Source organism: Malania oleifera, chromosome 6 (assembly GCF_029873635.1).
Source record: "Malania oleifera isolate guangnan ecotype guangnan chromosome 6, ASM2987363v1, whole genome shotgun sequence".
NCBI classification, from domain to species: domain Eukaryota; kingdom Viridiplantae; phylum Streptophyta; class Magnoliopsida; order Santalales; family Ximeniaceae; genus Malania; species Malania oleifera.
In genome coordinates, this window is record NC_080422.1 from 98,351,520 (window position 1) to 98,370,864 (window position 19,345).

The 19,345-nt window shown below is 39.3% G+C and overlaps 1 protein-coding gene across 2 annotated transcripts in view; it reads left to right on the plus strand.

Annotated features, from left to right (window-relative positions):
• LOC131157667 (fe-S cluster assembly factor HCF101, chloroplastic) overlaps positions 1-19,345 on the plus strand; it is a 33,601-nt gene that overhangs the window by 2,076 nt on the left and 12,180 nt on the right. For both annotated transcript variants that reach the window (XM_058111992.1, XM_058111991.1), the window contains exons 2-6: positions 10,485-10,627; positions 10,714-10,764; positions 11,138-11,293; positions 11,839-11,982; positions 12,065-12,207. In XM_058111992.1, coding sequence (XP_057967975.1) covers positions 10,485-10,627; positions 10,714-10,764; positions 11,138-11,293; positions 11,839-11,982; positions 12,065-12,207 — 637 coding nt within the window. The remainder of the gene's footprint in view (positions 1-10,484; positions 10,628-10,713; positions 10,765-11,137; positions 11,294-11,838; positions 11,983-12,064; positions 12,208-19,345) is intronic.

Sequence of the window (19,345 nt, forward strand, 5' to 3'; positions counted from 1 at the left end):
GAACACTCGAGCACAATTCGAACCGTCGGCTTTGACGTCACTTGTTAGGATTTGGGAAGTTCATGGGTGGGCTTGATATACATGGATGAGCACTAACCTGACCCATAAGCTTAAGCATATTGGATCTTGGGCTCAACCATGTATGTTAGCACCCATCTTCCATTTTTTCCAATGTGGGACAAATTCACAAGTAGAATTCTTAACACTTCAACCTGTGGTAAACGCGCGTAATGGATTTGTTGGTCCAGTAGAAGGTTTCTAGGGCTCTGACTGGAGAGAAACTAAAAAGATATATGAAGATGATTGGATGTGAGATATCAGAGTCAAGTTACGAGGAGATCCTGGGTTCTAGTCTTGTCGCCTGCCTTTATTTTGTGGTGTTATTTATCATTTGTTTATATCTCTACATGTTGTCGGGCTACACGTGCAAGAGAGTGTTAAAGCTTGATATACATTGTTGGCCCACAACCTAAAAGCTTAAGCTTTTAGGTAAAGTGGTAATCTAACAATTGAGAGAACCCAAATCCTTAGTAGCGAACTTAGAATTGAGCTTGCAAGTAAAACTGTCAAGAAGAGAAGAGTTGTTGCCTGTAATGATGATGTCATCAACATAGAGAAGAAAATAGATCATGTCAGACTGTTTATGAAAAACAAAGAGTGATGTGTTTGCACAACTGCAATAAAAGCCAAGTTGAATGAGAAAAGAGCTGAAATGCGAAAACCAAGCGCAAGGAGCTTGCTTTAGGCCATAGAGGGCTTTCTTCAACTGACAAACTTGATTGGGGAAGCGAGAGTCAATATACCCAGGGGGCTGTTCCACATAAACATGTTTAGTGAGATGGTCGTTGAGGAATGCATTTTTGACATCAAGTTGGCATAGAGGCCATTTGTTTGTCACAACAAGAGAGAGAACAACACGGACTGTGGTAGCCTTGATGACTTGACTAAAGGTGTCAGTGTAGTCAAGACCAGGTACCTATGTGTAGCCCTTGGCAACAAGAAGGGCTTTGAGACGCTCGATAGATCCATCGGGCAAGTATTTGGTCTGAAACACCCATTCGGAACCCATAATATTGGTGTTGGCGGGTCAAGAAACCAAAATCTAGTTATGATTATTTTGCAGGGCGTGAACTTCTTTGTCCATGGCATCAAGCCAAGCAGGATTCTTAGCAGTGGATTTGAATCCTTTAGGCTTAGTGGATGCAAGAAGAGCAGAAAGAAGTCCAGAGGATTTCACAAGGCCGAGATGTGCTGGGTGGCGAGTTTTAAAAATACGGGCTTTGGCTTGCGTGAACATAGGATGGGAGCCCAATGGGGCAGCTGCAATAGGAGTGCGAACAATGATAGGCAACTTAGTAATGGGCTCAGGACTCAGGAGAAGCTGGTTGGATGTCCGAGTGCGACAGAGATGGACTTGCATGAGAATTAGCTGCCTGCAAAGACTCATCCACAATATTAGTACAAATATAATACACGGGGTGGATCCGGATTGAGGAATGTGTCGGGAAGGTGGTGTAGGAGAAGGTCCATGTCGGTATGGGGAAGACTGGGTTCTAGAAATTTTGAGATGTGGAGGGAGGATATGGGTTGAGCCTAGGAAGTATGTTGGAAAGGAAAGTGGTTCTCATCAAATTGGGCATGTCGGGTGGTGGTGGGGTCAAGACACCGGAACCCTTTATAAGAGGAACTGTAACCCATAAAAATGCAAGGAATACTACGGGGGGGAAATTTGTTAGTGATGTAATCATGTAAGCAAGGATAAACACGACAACCAAAGGGATGAAAGTTTTCATAATTAAGAGAGGAACCATACAAAAGCTCAAAAGGGGACTTACCTTTGAGAAGTAGTGTGGGCAAACGGTCGATGATGTAAGCAGCAGTGCTAAAAGTGTCAACCCAGAAGTGAGTAGGAGTGTGAGAATGGAAAAGGTGGGCTAGGCCAATCTCAGTCACATGCCGGTGTTTCCTTTCGGCGCGACCATTTTGGGCGGGTGTATATGGACAAGAGAGTTGATGATGAGTGCCAGAGGTACTAAGGTGTGTTTTAAAGCAATTGTTAGGGAATTCTGCACCACCGTCACTTTGAAAAATTTTTATACGAGCAAAATGTTGATTTTCCCAAATTTTTGAAATTGAAGAAAAGTATTATAGAAGTCAGATTTCAATTTCAATGGGTAAAGCCAAGTGAAACGGGAAAAATCATCAACAAATAAAACATACTATGCAAAATCCATATTTGACTTTATAGGTGAAGGGCCCCATATATCACAATGAATAAGATCTAACATTTTTGACAATCGATGTTCATTACGAGTATAAGGCAATCGGTGATTCTTCGCAAATTGACATGTACTACATAATAAAGGAGACGACAATAAAGAGGTAAGATAAATCTGTCCTTTTTTTCAAAAGAGAGATAACAGAATGATTCACATGTCCAAGGCAAGCATGCCATAAATCATACGAAGCATGAAGAGATTTATTTTGAAGGATAGAAACAAAAGCGGAATTGCCACGTTCTAGCACATATAAGCATCTCGTTTGCTGGTTGCCACCACCCTTCCCGTTTGGCGATTTTGAACAGTAAAAAATTATTAGTAAATGTAACGGATAATGGAAAATCATACGTTAATTTACTAATGGACAACAAATTTTTAGTGATGAGAGGGACAACCAAAACATCTAACAGTTGAAAATCAGGGGAAGGAGAAATTTTACCAGTGTGGGTGATGGGTTGGGACGCACCATTCTCAAAAATAACACAATCCTTACCCGTATATGAAGTGAACTGATCTAGGTTGGATTAGGCTGGAGTCATGTAGGCCGAAGCTCCGATATCTAAATACCAACCCGAGGCCTCATATTTGGAGATGGAACACGATGAGGTGAGGGCTTTGGCAAGCTGAGCTTCAGAGGCATGACCATGGCGATCATACCGTTTGCTGCAGTGATCCGCATAGTGATCCTCTATGCGATATATTTGGCAACGCAGGGAATGTCGTCTAGAATAGAAGCGCCCTTGTCCGTGTCCATGGCTGCTAGTTCTGCCTTGCTGATTTCGGGAGAAATTGGACCTTGAGTTTGTCGTTGCAGGGTGGCGATGGGTAGCAGTGAACGCCGTGGAGGGTGGGGCAGCAGGCTTTAATGATTTTTGAAAGAGCTCAAAGCTCTCGGCACTAGGTCGGAAAAACAGGGCAGCGGGGTGAGAGGTATTTGTGTTGTGGAAAAACTCGAGAATTCCGAGCTGAGACCTCGGAGGAACTAGTGTACCTAGTCTTTGCCATCAACAGGGCATCCGATGGCATGAAGTTGAGCATAGAGGGCCTTGAAAGCTCAGGCGTACTTTGAAATGGACTTGGTGCCGCATTTCATCAGTTGAAAATCATCCTTGAGACAGATTTCATGAGCCTTGGAGCAATGACTGAAGGTATTCTCTAAGGTAACCCAGACCTCATGTGAAGTGGAGAGACCCATGACTTCAGCCATGGCCTCCTCAGTGAGGGAGGACAAGAGAAGGCTCAGGAGACGTTGGTCTGCATTTTTCATGCCACAGTTTTGATGTTTGGTGTCTGAGAATCCGCAGGGTCAAAGCGGGGTGGGGGCTCAAGAGTTCCATCCACATGGACGATCAGTTCTTGGCTCTCTAAGATAGGAAGCAATTGACTCTTCCTTAGGAGATAGTTGGGTGAGGAGAGTTTGATGGTAACCATGTGGATTAGGGTGTTGAAAGGAAGGAGAGTGGAGGAGGGTTCGACAGCTATGGGAAGGGAGATCTGTGAAGAACGACGACGGTGCTAGCAACTGAAGTGTGGATGGCGATTGCAACTTAGCGAGAGGGTAGGGGCGATTGCGATGACTGCCTGCTAGCCAGTGGGAGTAGGCAACACCGCAATGGGTTGACAACAGTGCGGCGGCCTTGGGGAAGGGGGGGATTAGGTTGAGTTAGGGTTGCTGCAGCTGCGCTAGAAAGAAAAAGAAGGTAGGCTCGTGGGAGGCTCTAATACCATGAGAGTGTTTTGAAGAACCACCACACTTGTAAAGTGGTGAGAATTGTTTATTTATATTAATTTACAGATTACATGTAATAATTACAAGAATTACATATCAATTACCTATTAATTAGAGGACAAATAAAAGGAAAGTATATACATAATATTCTTGTAGAATTAAGGCAAACGATCCTCAATAGGATGGAACTAGAATAGATCTCAGTACGATTTGATCTTGTTTGGAAGATTTTGTCGTATTTGACGTAATGGAGATAAAACTATTAGGGGTTTATGGGGGAAATTGGAGATGCTATATGTGTCTAAGAGCAATACTAACAAATTTCTCTTGAAGAAGTCAATATTGTTTCTTCCTATGCTTGAGGGTGGGGATTTGGACAACATATGAATTAGTTCAATTAGATTCTCAGCAATTTGCTCAAAGTGGATGTGCGGATTGAAGACGAATATGGCGCTGATGTTGTTCTCTTCTCTTCATTCCTCATTTGAGCACTTGGTTACGAAAGCGCTCTATGGGAAATTCACTCTAAGCTATAAAGAGGTTTTTGAGGTTCTTAGGTCAAACAAGACTAGATGAAGAATTAATAAAGAGGACCATGAACTAGAGGACTTGGTTGCCAAGGCCGAGCATAGGAGAGGGAGATCCAAGGAGAAATATAAACCGAGGAGCAGATCGAAGTCTAGATCAAGGATGAAGATTGTTGAGTGCTTCAAATACAAACAAAAGGGGCAATATAAGCAGGATTGCTCTCTTTGGAAGAAAGAGGAAGACAAGAAAGATTTACCAATCAAGCTCTGCAAGTGTGGTGGTAGATAATTTAGACAATGAAGAGCTCTTGCTTGTTGCTTTAGGTAAGAGTTCTTTTCAAGATACTTGGATTATGGATTTTGGTTGCTCTATTCATTATTGTCCATATAGGGAGTGATTTGACACTTACAAGGAATGTGATGGTGGGTAAGTAGTTTTTGGGGATGATATTCCTTGTCCTGTAATTGGTGTTGGAATTGTGAAAGTTAGAATATTTAGCATTGTTAGAACTTAGAATATTACAAAATGTTAAACATGTTCCAGAATTGAAGAAGAACTTGCTTTCTCTTGGTTACTTAGAAAAGACTTTGGATGGACTTTCAGCAACTCTGGATAGTGGAATTCTAAAGGTGTCAAAGGGCTCTATGGTTATTATGAAAGGTAAACAAGTTGATAACAATTTGTATGGACTAATAGGTAGTATAGTTGTGGGTAGTGTAGTAGCCGCTTCATTAGATACAGACAGAGTTGACACTACACTCTGGCATATGTGTCTGGGACATATGAGTGAGCGGAGTATCATGGAACTCCATAAGAGAAAATTACTGAAAGGTTTGAAGGAGTGCAGGGTTGATATTTGCAGGTATTGTGTTTTGGGTAAATAGTGCGGAAGGAAATTCAAGTTGTCTTTCATGAAGAGGATAGACATTCTAGATTATGTTAACAGTGATGTTTGGGGGCCTGGAAAGGTACCAAATAGGAATGGAGCTTAGTATTTTGTTAGCTTCATTGATGATTACTCTAGGAAACTTTGGGTTTACTTCATGAAGGGAAAGGCAGAGGTATTTTCCAAATTCATGCTGTGGAAGGCAGAGGTTGAGAAACAAATGGGAAAGTCAGTGAAGTGTCTTAGGTCAGATAATGGGCGGGAGTACAAGTTTGATGAGTTTCTAAACTTTTGCAGGTTTGAGGGAAATGTTAGATATTTTATAGTTCATCGGACTCCCCCTAGAATGGGGTGGCTTAAAGGATGAATAGGACTCTGCTTGAGAAAGTTAGGAGTATGAGACTACATGCAAAATTGGCGTAGATTTTTTGGGCAGATGCAATCAAAATAACTTGTTATATTATTAACAGGTCACCTTCTGCAAAGTTGGATGGTAAAGTGGCCAAGAAAGTTTGGACAGGTCAAGAGGTTGATTGCTCTACATTGAGGATCTTCAATTGTCCAACATATGCTCACATTCCTATTAAGCTTCAATCCAAACTAGACCCTAAATCCAAGAGGTGCATTTTCATTAGCTATAAAAAGGGAATTAAAGGGTTCAATTTGTGGAAACCAGAGGATAAGAAGGAATTTATGAGCAGAGATGTAGTGTTCAACGAGGTATCCATGTTGAGGTTTAGAGAAGATGGACAAGATAGTAAAGTTGATAGGAAGGAACCAGAGGTGTAGGTGGAGCTTGGTAAACTACAAGACCAACCAGAAAAGGTGCCGTCAGTTGAGCAACATGATCAGTAGCAATCAAATGAACATGGTGTAGTTATAGACAGACGCATACACATTACTCGTGCATTGCAGTGATATGGTTTTGAGGATATGGTCTCCTTTGCTTTAGTTAGTGGTAGAGGAGATACATACTCTTTTCGGTATGCAGTTTTTAGTCCAAATAGAAATAGTTAGATGGAAGTTATGATGAAAGTGGAGTTTTTGCATAAAAATCAGACTTGAGAGTTGGTGGAACTTTCTAAGGAAAGGAAAGCAGTGGGATGCAGATGGGTGTTCAAGAAGAAAGATGTTATTTCACAAAGATATGGTAAATGATTCAAGGAAAGACTAGTGGCCAAAGGCTACTCTTAGAGGGAAGGGATAGACTATGATAAGATATTTTCTCCGGTTGTTTGGCGTACCTCTAGTCAAGTTTTACTAGCCAAGGCAGCTCAATTTGATTTGGAGTTAGAGCAGCTAGATGTTAAAACAACATTTCTTATGGTGACTTAGAGGAGCAAACGTATGGACCAGCCGGAGGGTTTCAAGGAACCTGGGAAGGAGAATAATATTTGCAGATTGAGTAAATCGTTGTATGATCTGAAGCAATCGCGAAGGCAGTGGTACAAGCGATTTGATTCATACATGATGAGTATCAGATATACCTGTTGTAAGTATGCTTGTTGTGTTTATTCTAGAAGTCTATCTGATGGTTCATTTATATTTCTAATATTATATGTTGATGATATGTTGATTGTAGCAAAGAATATTCGTGATGTCAATGGTTTAAAATCCTTAATTGAGTAAGGAATTTGAGATGAAGGACTGTGGTGCTATAAAGAAGAACATTGGGATGGAAATATAGAGAAATAGGAAAGACTAGAATCTTTGAAGCTATCTTCAATAGAATGTCTACAATTAGAGGAGGATGTGCAGGAGATGTCAAGGGTACCATACACAAATGTAGTGGGTTGCTTGATATATGTCATGGTTTGTACTTGTCTAGATCTTGCATATGCAGTTAGTATGGTGAATAAGTTTATGGCAAATCAAGCAAGTAGCATTGGAGTGATTTGAAGTGGGTCTTTAAGTAATGAAAGGCATTACAGATTTTGGCATTGAGTTTGGTACAGGACAGGATTCAACTTTAGTATAGGGATCCGTTGATGTAGATTAAATGGGAGATTTGGATGATAGGAGGTCCACCACAGGTTATGTATTCACTATAGCAGGTGGACCTGTTTGTTGGAAATCCATGTTATAGTTAGTTGTTGTATTATTTACCACTAAGGTAGAGTACATGGCACTGATGGCAGTGATAGAGGCTACAAAGGAGGCTATGTGGATGAAGGGATTGGTAACTAAACTTGGCATAGAGCAACATACTATGCATTTGCATTTGTGACAATCAAAGTGCTATTTACTTAGTAATGAATCAAGTATATCATGATAGAACAAAGCACATTATAGTCAAATATCACAAGATACGAAAGTTGATTAGTACTAATGAGATTCAATTGGTTAAGGTGGCTACACAAGAAAATACAGTTGACATGTTGATGAAGGTTTTTACTAAGGAGAAGTTCTTGCATTGCTTGAACTTACTCTATATTGCTAGTTACTGAATCAATGATGTGTTGCTTTAGGTAGAGGTACAGGTCTGAAAGCTTCAAGGGGATGAATATTCGCTGATATGGAGATTATTGAGTTATGGGTCTGACTCATATTCAGAGGGGTTATCCACTTGAACCCCGTTTCAAGTGGGAGGTCTCACGTTGAGGGTGAGGGGGCCTACAAGGCCCCTAAGAAACCTCTCTGTTTACTTAAACCAAGCCCAGCAGGGTGCGTGGTGTGGTACGGTATGCTTGAGCCTGGGTGTAATGTAATTGTATTATCATATGAGTGTACTTTGGGGTTTTCATATTGGGCTATGTATACATATTGTAGCTGAGGGTAACCCTGGGATAGTTTTGGGGTGCGTGGTGCGGTACAGTATGTTTGAGTCTGGGCATAGTGTAATTGTATTAACATATAAGTGTATTTTGGAGTTTTCATATGGCCATATGGTTATGCCTGGGAGATCTACCATTGAAGCTATATATCTTTTAAGAAGATTAGTGGAAAAGTTTAGGGAAAAGAAAAGGGACTTGCATATGATATTTATTGACCTTGAGAAAGCATATGATAGGATATCTAGGGAAGTTCTATGGTGGGTTTTGAAAAAAAAGGGTGTATGTAGTTGGTATACTGATGTCATTTAGGATATGTACGATGGACTAATGACTAGTGTAAGGACTATAGATGAAGAAACTATAGAATTTCCTCCAATTACCATAGGTGTACATCAAGGATCTACTTTGAGTCCTTATCTTTTTGCTTTAGTGATGGACCAACTAACTAAGAGTATTCAAAAGAAGGTTCCATGGTGTATGTTATTTGCAGACGATATTGTATTAATTGATGAAATTAGGGACGGAGTAGAGGCTGAGTTAGAATTATGGAGAGGAGTTTTGGAATCTAGAGGCTTTAAGATAAGTAGAAATAAGACAGAATATATGAAATGTAATTTTAGTAATGATAGAAGGAATATTGGAGACAAAGTTAAACTTGATGATGAAGAAATAAATAGCACTTGTAGATTTCGATACGTTGGATCTATTATGCAAGCTGAAGGAGAAATTGAAGATGATGTAATGCATAGAATTAAAGCAGGTTGGGTAAAATGGAGTAAAGCTTCAAGTGTGCTCTGTGATCGTAGAATACCCTTAAAATTAAAAGGGAAGTTTTATAGGATAGCTTTAAGACCAGCTATGCTATATGGATCGGAATGTTGGGCGACGAAGAAATATAATATCCAAAAAGTAAAAGTTGCTGAGATGAGAATGCTTAGATAGATGAGTGGTATAACATTGAAAGATAAATTAAGGAATGAACATATTCGCAGTAAGTAAGGTATAGCTCCTGAAGAAGATAAAATAAAGGAGGGACGACTCAGATGGTATGGACACTTGCAACGTAGGCCACATAGTGCACCAGTGAGGAAGAGTGAGTTAGTTACTGTTTGGGGGGGGGGGGGAGTAGAAGGGGTAGGGGTAGACCTAAAATAATTTGGGAGGAGATAGTGAGTAAGGATTTAATATCCTTGAATCTGTCAAAAGAAATGGTTCATGATCGCATAAATTGGCGGAAAATGATTCATATAGCCGACCCCACCTAGTGGGAATTAAGGCTTTGTTTTGTTGTTGTTATATGGCCATATGGTGCTATGTACACATCTTGTAGTCGAGGGTAACCCTAAGGCAGTTTTTGTTTGATGATATAGTGGAAATTGCGCAAGAGTTCCATAGATGTAGGCACACTACCGAACCACCTATATTCATTGTTCATCTTTCTCTTTTGATTTCTATGCCTTATTTATTTATTTATTTATTTATTTATTTTGTATTAGCTCTGTGTGTGTGTACATAACCTTAGGATGTGATTTCTCAATAGAAGGCACGCACATACATGCACATGCAGAGAGAGAAGAAGTTTATGAGAATTCATGAAAAATGGAAAAATTTTGGATTAGTGTTTGTTGCATGTTGTAGTTCTAAGTTGGTTGAATGAATGGAACTGTGCAGTTTTTTAAAGACAAATTGAAAAGATGTTTGGGCAGACTAAAATTGAAAGGCTTCATGTTCTGTTTAGAATGGGTTAAATAGTTGACATAGAAGATTAGAAATATTAGCAGGGTTTTAGTTTTTCCTGTCTTAAGAAAAGAAGGAAGTGACAGAATGAGCTTAAAACTGTGTGATTTGTTAGCATTCACACCAAACCAAATGCTTGGAAAAAGTACTTGTTTTGTTAAAAATTGAAGTCAAACTCAGGATACATCATATCATACTCAGGTATTATTATTGATTCTGTGTTCTTTGATACTTGAAAGGATAGGGGAAATTGTTGAGAAGCTGATACATTCTGCAAGATTTTGCATGTATTTCTTTCTCACTTGGACTTGTCCTCTACTCCTCTGCATCTGTTTCGTGCAAAGCATGACTACACCCTGTTAATTTTAACCTTACATATTGTCATATTAAGAAGTGAAAAAACATTCCAATTTAACAGTTCTGCCAATTTATGGCTTCCCTTAAATTGCTGTTTCTGTGTTGTGCACATCTTCTTGTGCCTTTTGTATTCATATCTGTTTATATTTTTATTTTCAGATCAATTTCATATGTATTTATTTTCTCACTTGCAGTTGGTGCTTCTGCAATATCGACCAGTGCAGTTGAAAATGATGTGTTGAAAGCTTTGTCTCAAATCATTGATCCTGATTTTGGGACAGATATTGTCTCATGTGGATTTGTGAAAGATCTGCATGTTGATGAATCATCAGGAGAGGTGAAGGAAAATGAAAATGTGGACAAATGTTCAAAATATATTAGAGGATTATGTCTTTACTGAGCCTTTCTCACTCTGCATTTCAGGTCTCATTTCGATTAGAGCTGACTACACCAGCATGTCCAATCAAGGACATGGTAAATGAAACAAACCACCATAGTTTGATAAAAAACTGATGTATGTTTCATGCGGTAGAATTTTTGTTCCAAAAATTCACTTAATTCATGTAGTCTTAAAACATAGTAAATTGACTGTGGCACTTACTCTTACATCTCTCTCTCTTTTCTGGGGTAGATAATCACTATGTTTCTGTCTCTTTGATGTTGTTTGTGTGAAATATTTTCCTTTGAGATGGTGCACCTGTTTTCAGTGATAAAATCCAATGTTCAATCTATGATATTTTCCCCCTCAAACTTTATTAATATTTTATTTCATTTTATTTACTTGGATGTAGATCATTTGACTCGAACCATAATGTAGAGAGAATAACATGGTTTAATTTTTTGGCAGTTTGAGCAGAAAGCAAATGAAGTGGTGGCAATGCTTCCTTGGGTTAAAAATGTTAAAGTGACAATGTCAGCACAACCAGCAAGACCTGTCTCTGCTTTGCAACTTCCAGCAGGGTTGCAGACAGTTTCAAATATTGTAGCGGTTTCTAGTTGTAAGGTAAGACTTTCCACAGCCTTTGGGTGCATATGTGATGTTCTGTTCTGTCAAACTCTTGGAAGTTTCTCTATGCCAACATATCAGACACATTGTCACTGTCCATCAGTTAATTGTACCTGGCTCAGTTGATTGTCTTTTAACATGTTCCATCATAAATGTATTCTTTAGGAGCTTGCATGTGTCATCTATAATTGCAGGGAATTATAATCCTTCTGAATGGCATGTAATAGTTTATGATCTTCCTGAATGGTGTGTTATTGAACTTGAGAACTGAAGAAAACCTAAGGAGATTGTTATTTCCCATGGAATTCAATAGTCCTGTTTTTTAACAATTTTATGTTAAAGGCTTTTTTTTTGGGGGGGGGGGGGATTTGGGATTTAGTGTTGTTCTGTCCTGCAGTCTTGCTTTTTAGCAATAACAACAACAATAACAATAAGCCTTTAATGTTGTTAAAGGCGATAATTACTTTTTAGAAGTAAATTAAAATTTTTTAAAACTTCTTGTTTTTGATCCTGAGTTGTCAGCTGCTATTTATACTGCACAGGGAGGCGTAGGAAAATCAACTGTGGCTGTAAACCTTGCGTACACTTTGACTGGCATGGGTGCTAGAGTTGGTATTTTTGATGCTGATGTCTATGGACCAAGTTTACCAACAATGGTTTCCCCTGAAAAAAGGCTTCTAGAAATGGTAGTTTTCCAATTTTTTAATTCATTTACGTGCAGTTTTTGTGAAACTTCATGATTATGACCACGAAAAAGGATTCCTTTAGAACCCAGAGAAGGGATCAATAATTCCAACTGAATACTTGGGGGTCAAGCTAGTATCTTTTGGATTTGCTGGAAAAGGTCGTGCAATAATGCGTGGTCCAATGGTTTCTGGGGTCATCAACCAGCTATTGACTACTACTGAGTGGTATGATATGATTAAAGTTTCTAATGCTAGCTTTATCCTTTGTAAACTTTTTGGCTTGTTATGAATCTTCCTTCATATTCCCTATTATTGTTCAAACAGTGAAGGTCTAGCATGAAAAGAAAATCCATAATCATGAAATCAAACAAGCTTAAGAAATTTTTGCATTCTTCCAGCATGAAAATAACTTTAAAAGAGTGGATATATATGTATATTATATACAATGCTCAGCAGGTGTACAGAATTTTTGATTGTGATGTTGATATCATATGTATTCTAGATTATTGCATTATCTAAGATGCAATATTTCAAATCTAAACTTTATCCATGTTGAGAGTGGGCAAGTTAACCACTGGCTCTATTGAGATGGGGATTGTGTTACAATAGTCAGAATGAGGTGGGCTGAGGTCTGTGTTCAGGCCAAGAATTGGACCCACACGGGAAGCAGGAGGCGTTGCCTGTGCATGCACAGAAACACAAAAGATTATTGTTGCCAATGAACGCTAGAAAGGTGTCTCATTTCAATATTATTTTCTACGTGGAATTACTGTGACATTTTTTTGTTCAAATTGATGCTGTATTTATGTTATAAATCTGGCAATGTTAATTCCACATCAGAAACTGAGCTAAAAAGAGAGCTTTGAGCTCTCTGTAACAGGATTCTCCAAGTGTTGAAATTTTATGGTACTCAGAAGACAAATGTGTTTGAGCTTCTATGGTGCAAAAAAAAAAAAAAAAAAAAAGAATTTGAATTTTTTGTTATCTTTAGGGGATCCTCACCTCCTTCTCTCCCTTACAATGTGCTGTTCCACCTTGTTCTGACTTGGGTTTGTAATAGGTTTGCGAACGAGCATCAATTCTGTAAATTTGTTTTGGATAGGGGCGCCCTGACACAAACTTGCTTGTTACCATCCTTAGATTTGATCATTTGGTTTGATTGTGCTATCCAGCAACAAAAAAGCCTTATTCTCACTGTGGGTTGGCTATATGAATCCTCTTGTGCCTTCTGCCCAATCCTGGACAACATCCACCAAAAGTTGGAGGGCCAACTTAAAATTTCTTCGCACCTCAATCCAAATTTTATTTTTGTGTCTACCTCTCCCTCTCCTATTGCCTCCAGCTTCAATCAAATAAATTTTTATCATGGAAAAAAACTTCCTTCTATCTTGACCCAAAATTAGGTCATGCTTAGTAATATCAGTACTGTTAGAGGTTATTTACGTCTTTTAGTATTATTATTATTGAGTGTGTTATTATGTTAATTAGTGAGAGTTAGTAAGGGTATTATTGTCATTAAAATGTATTTGAATTTGTATTATAAATAGAGGGAGAGACCTAACTTCAAGTTAGGTCATTATTTTTTAATCAAATCTTAACATGGTATTAGAGCATGATCCTATCTAAACCCTATTTCCCTGTGCTGTCGTCGGAAAACACTATTCCCGCTTCCCTAATCCACCTCCATCCCATACTAAATCACAAAACCAACCATATCCCCATAATCAGACCCCCCAGAAAACACACCCCACAAAACCCCATTGCCGGAGGGCCCCCCACGTGCCCCCACGTGCTGGCACATGAGAGCAGTTCTGGCCACTTTTTTTTTTTCCTGCCCTGCTCTGATTCCTTCTTTAGACTATATTATCAAGCTGTTAGGCCAGTTTTTTGCTAAAAAATCAACCTTTTTTGACCATGCACTCGTGTTATTCCGTTAATTTCTGTTCAGGATTTGTGAAGGCTTCCTTGTGAGTTTTTTTTGGAGCCGTGGCAGTTTCGTATGTTCAGTTGTGAGGCCGTGGCAGTGCTATATCCATCGGGGAGTCGTTCACCTTGTTCGTGGTTGCGTTGGTGCTTCACATGGTTTGTGATTGTTCTGATTATTGATTGCTCTTCTTGTTTTCGGTGTGGTTGCTGTTTGTGAGTGCTGTGGCAGCACTATATCCATCGGTGAGTTGTTCACCTCGTTGGTTGTTGTGTCAGTGCTTCACATAGTTTGTGATTGTCCTGATTAGTTTTGATTGTTCTTCATGTTTTTGGTGTGATTGCTGATTTGTGAGTGTTGGGATGGAATCTATGAATCTCAAAAATTTGTTTCCTAGATCGCTGTTGCAAATAATGACTCAAAAGTTGGATGGAAAGAACTACGTTCAATGGTTTAAAGTTGTTCGGATTTATTTAGCAGGATTAGGGAAATCTGACCACTTGCCCCCGATTTTAGTCTTTTGATGAGAAGAGAAAAGACGTGTGGGTTTAGGAAGATGCCTTGATTGTTTACCTTTTATGGAATTCAATGGAGCCACAGATTGCATGGATGTGTATGCATCTAGATACATGCAAGGAGATTTGGGATTATGTCAAACTTCTTTATTCCAGTAACATTTCATGTATGTATGATTTATCCCAGGAGTACTTTTAGTTACAACAAGGAGATAGGAGTATTGGGTATTCATGAGGAGTTAATGTTGTGCAACCTAAAACTACCAACGTCCGTGAGATGCAGAAGCAGCGAGGGCAGATGACAGTTCTTCGTGTTCTAGCAGGATTGAGACACGAGTTTGAGGCAATTCGGTCCCATATACTCGGTAGTGCTGAGCTGCCATCATTTGTTGATGTTTATTCTCATGTCCTTTGTGCCTCCTTTAGCATGCATTCTCTTGTTCTTGCATTTGGGTCTAAGAGGACAACCTTTCCTGCATAGAGTGATTCTAGTTTTTAACCAAACAACCGCAAAAGTTGTTGCGGTGGTTCAACTAGTTGTAGTGGTAGAGACAGACGAAGCAAAGGTATTCCTCGCAAGTGCACTCATTGTGGATGGAATAATCATAGTATTGAGCAGTGGTAGACCTTCACATGTTGCTGATGTAGCCACCACTGACTTCACACCTTTGGGGGCATCCAATGCAGCCACCGCCGACTCCTCACCTTTGGGGTCGAGTGGGGGGCAATGTACTGTCTCTATGTCAGAGGAAGAGTATTCCAAGTTCTAGCAGTATCAAGCGTCACAACAAGCTTCTCTTCCTATTGCATCTCTTGCCCTATCCGGTAAGCACATAGTATGCCTGTCATCTAGTACTATCATAGACTCCACTGCCATTGATCTTATCACAGGTATACCTAGCTTTTTCTCCACTCTTCAATATCCTGGAAATTTACCTTGTGTTACTCTTGCTGATGGATCCACTACTGCAGTCAAGGGAATTGGGACTGTAAATCCCGCTTCTTCTATTTCTCTTCCTCTGGTTTTATATATTCCCAAATTTCCTTTCAATCTTATATCCGTTAGAAAAATTACTAAATGCATGAATTGTTCAGTGACATTCTTCCCTGATTTTGTGGTAATTTAGGATTTGAAGACTAGGAAGACGATTGGCAGAGGGCGTGAAGCTGGCGGACTCTATCACTTTGAGCTGCTATCTCCTTCTACCGCCTGTACTACTGCTGCCACACCTTTCCAAATTCATTGTTGCTTGGATCATCTTTCATTGGAAAAGTTAAAATGTCTTGTTCCTAGTTTGAGTTCTGTGTCTAGTCTTGATTGTGAATCTTTTCAATTGGATAAGTACCATCGTGTTTCTTTTGCATCCGGTGTCAATAAACGGGTTGCAAGCTCGTTTATGTTAGTTCATTCAGATGTATGGGGTCCTTGTAGGGTCATGTCCAAGTTGGGTTTCCGGTACTTTGTAACCTTTGTGGATGATTATTCAAGAATGACTTGGTTATATTTAATAAAAGATCGTTCTGAGTTATCTCATATATTTTGTGCCTTTTATTCTGAAATAAAGACTCAATTTGGTTTGCCAGTTCGAATACTTCAAAGTGATAATGCTAAAGAGTTTTTAGTGCACAATTCATTACTTATATGACTCAGTTTGGTATTGCTCATCAATCATCTTGTGCTCACACTCCTTAACAAAATGGGGTTGTAGAGCAGAAAAATAGAGGTCTTCTTGAAATCACTTGCACTTTACTTATTCAAATGCATGTACCTAAAGTGTTTTGGAGTGATGCTGTACTTATTACTTGTTATTTGATCAATAGAATGCCATCCTCTGTTCTTAGTGGTAAAAGTCCCTACCCCATTTTCTTTCCTAATTCACCTTTATTTGCTCTTCCTCCTCATATATTTGGGTGTGTCCTTTGTTCATCAACCAACTCCTGGGGTGGATAAGTTGGATCCTCGAGCTATAAAATGTGTCTCTCTGGGCTACTCGTAGACTCAAAAGGGATATTTTTGTTATTGTCTTGTGCTGCATCGCTTCTTTGTTTCTGCCGATGTTACCTTCTTTGAGTCTACACCTTACTACACCCAGTCACTGAGCGCTTTTGAGCTCAATAAATCTCTTCCTTTGCCTAATCTTCTAGATTCTACGTTGCTGTCCTTGCCCAACCAACCATTTGAGTCTCCATGTAGTTCGAGTCTTTCTCATCGCCTTGATCATCCTAATTTGTAGGCGTATTCACGACGGCGGCTCCAAGGAAGAGACTTCCCTCTAGCTTCTACTACCATGCCTTTGGTTTTCTTGTCTGATGCTCATACTTCTCATGATGTTGCTCCTCCTATTGTTGTACGGAAAGGTAAACACACATGTACTCAACACCCCATTTCCAACAATGTTTCTTATGACTTAATAATGATAAATGCACGATGTGGTATTTATGAGATTTTTAGGAGGAAATTGTTTCGGAGCTCTAAGGTCTTCAATTCTCTATTCAACACATTTATAGAGAGGCTAATTGAGCGGCAGATTACCTGGCTCGTGAAGGTGAAGAATGTATGATATATAGTTTTGAGGAGGGGGATGAGCTTATGAGGAAGCTTAGAGGCTTATTGAGACTTGATAGTCTCGGCTTCCCTAGCATTAGATGTTAGGTTTGTGTAGGTTGTTTGGCTGTTTGATTTAGGTAGGTTTAATTTAGGCCGTTTGGTTAGGTTTGTTTAGATTTGGTTTTTCTATTTTTTGGTTTATGTTTTTGGTTTGACTTTGGGAGGGTTTTATTGTTTATTTGTATTCTCCTAGAGGCTTTGCTTGTAACCACAGTTTTCCTCCGCCATAAGTGAGGGTTTATTAATAAATTTGGTATGGGGCCACTATGTGGGTGCCGGTGGCTACCAGCTCTTTTTGAAAAAAAAAAAAAACCTATGTTTCTTATGACACCTTATCATCCTGCTATTATTGTTTTGTCACTGCTCTATCATATAGTACCCTTCCTAAATCTGGTTCGGAAGCCTTAGCCCATTTAGGATGGAGGGATGCTATGGTCGACGAGATGAATGCTTTACATGACAATGGTACTTGGGACTTGTTACCTCTTCCCCCTGACAAGTCTGTGATTGGTTGTTGCTGGGTTTACACTATGAAAGTCAACCCTAATGGTTTTGTGGCTTGTCTAAAGGTTTGTCTTGTTGCTAAGGGATATACTCATGTGTGTGGATTATTCTGATACTTTTTCTCAAGTTGCCAAACTTACATCAGTATGTTTGTTTATCTCCTTGGCTACTACTTGTCATTGGCCTTTGCATCAGTTAGATGTAAAAAATGCCTTCTTGCATGGTGACCTTGGGGGGGAGGTTTATGTGGAGCAACCACCTAGGTTTGTTGCTTAGGGGGAGTTGAGCTTAGTGTGTCGACTCAAGAAGGCTTTATATGGTTTAAAACAGTCTCCCAAAGCATGGTTTGGTTGTTTCAGTGTTGTAGTACTTGAGTTTGGTCTTTGATGGTGTGTTGTGGATCATTCCATGTTTTATCATCATACTTCATCAGGTGGGATACTTCTTGTTGTTTATGTAGATGATATTATTATTACAGGTGATGATGATAAATTCAGAGCCTCAAACTTTTCTACAGAATAAGTTTTAGACCAAAAATTTGAGACCATTGAAAAACTTCTTGGGTATAGAGGTATTGAAATCTTGTTTCGGAACTGTTGTGTCATAAAGGAAGTATGTTCTTAATCTGTTAGATGAAACTGGCTTGTTGGGATCTAAATCGGTTGATACACCCATGGATCCTAACAGCAAGTTAATGCCGGATATGGGTGATTTGCTACCTAATCCTGAACAATACCGGAGACTTGTTGGAAATTTGAATTATCTCACAGTTACTCGGCCGGATATATCTTTTGCAACAAGTTTTGAGAGTCTATTTCTAGATTCTCCAAGGACAAGTAATTGGTATGCAATAATTCACATCTTGAGATATCTCAAAGGTGCACGTGGGAGAGGTCTTTTATATCGTGATTAGGGTCACACTTATATCCATATATATACAGATGCAGATTGGGCTGGATCGCTTTCCGATCGGAGATCCACCACTAGGTATTGTATCTTTTTTTTTTATCCTTAAAGTTAAATTATATTGACCAAAAATGGATATGTACAAAATCTCTGGGCATACCCGAGAGGATGAAAGCCAAAGCTTCCACCAAACAAAATCAAAGCAATATAATCAACCTGGGCATCCCCAAGGGCACACGGGCCAACAATCTAATCAAACTAATCAAGAACCTCAAAAATAACCCAAAGGCATACAGGCCAACAAACTAGACAATCAATCAAGAGCCTAAAAAAATAACCCCAAAGGGTTAAAGGGGAATCTTCAAGAAACTCAAGCTACCACCAGTAGGAGACCATGATGAAGAACCAGTTAGGGTCTCAACACCAGCAACTAACACCGGGTATTGTATCTTGGTTGGTGGTAATTTGGTTTCTTGGAAAAGTAAGAAACAAACTGTGGTGGCAAGGTCAAGTGCTGAATCAAAATATAGAGCTATGACTCACACTACCTGTGAACTTGTCTGGTTGAATAACATGTTTGAAGAATTGGGTTTTTTCGCATTCTCAGCCTATGAAGTTGATGTACGATAATCAAGCTGCTCTTCATATTGCCTCCAACCCAGTTTTTCATGAGTGGACAAAGCACATTGAAGTTGATTTCCTCTTTGTTCAGGAGAGACTTGTGCAGAAGCTCATTACAATTGTTTTTGTGAAGCCGGACATGCAGCTTGCTGATTTGTTTACTAAAGCTTTGGGGGGGTGCTCGTGTTAGATTCATTTGCAACAAGCTAGGAGCTTATGACATTTATGCTCTAGCTTGAGGGGGAGTGTTAGGTTATGTATGTCTTTTAGTATTATTATTATTAT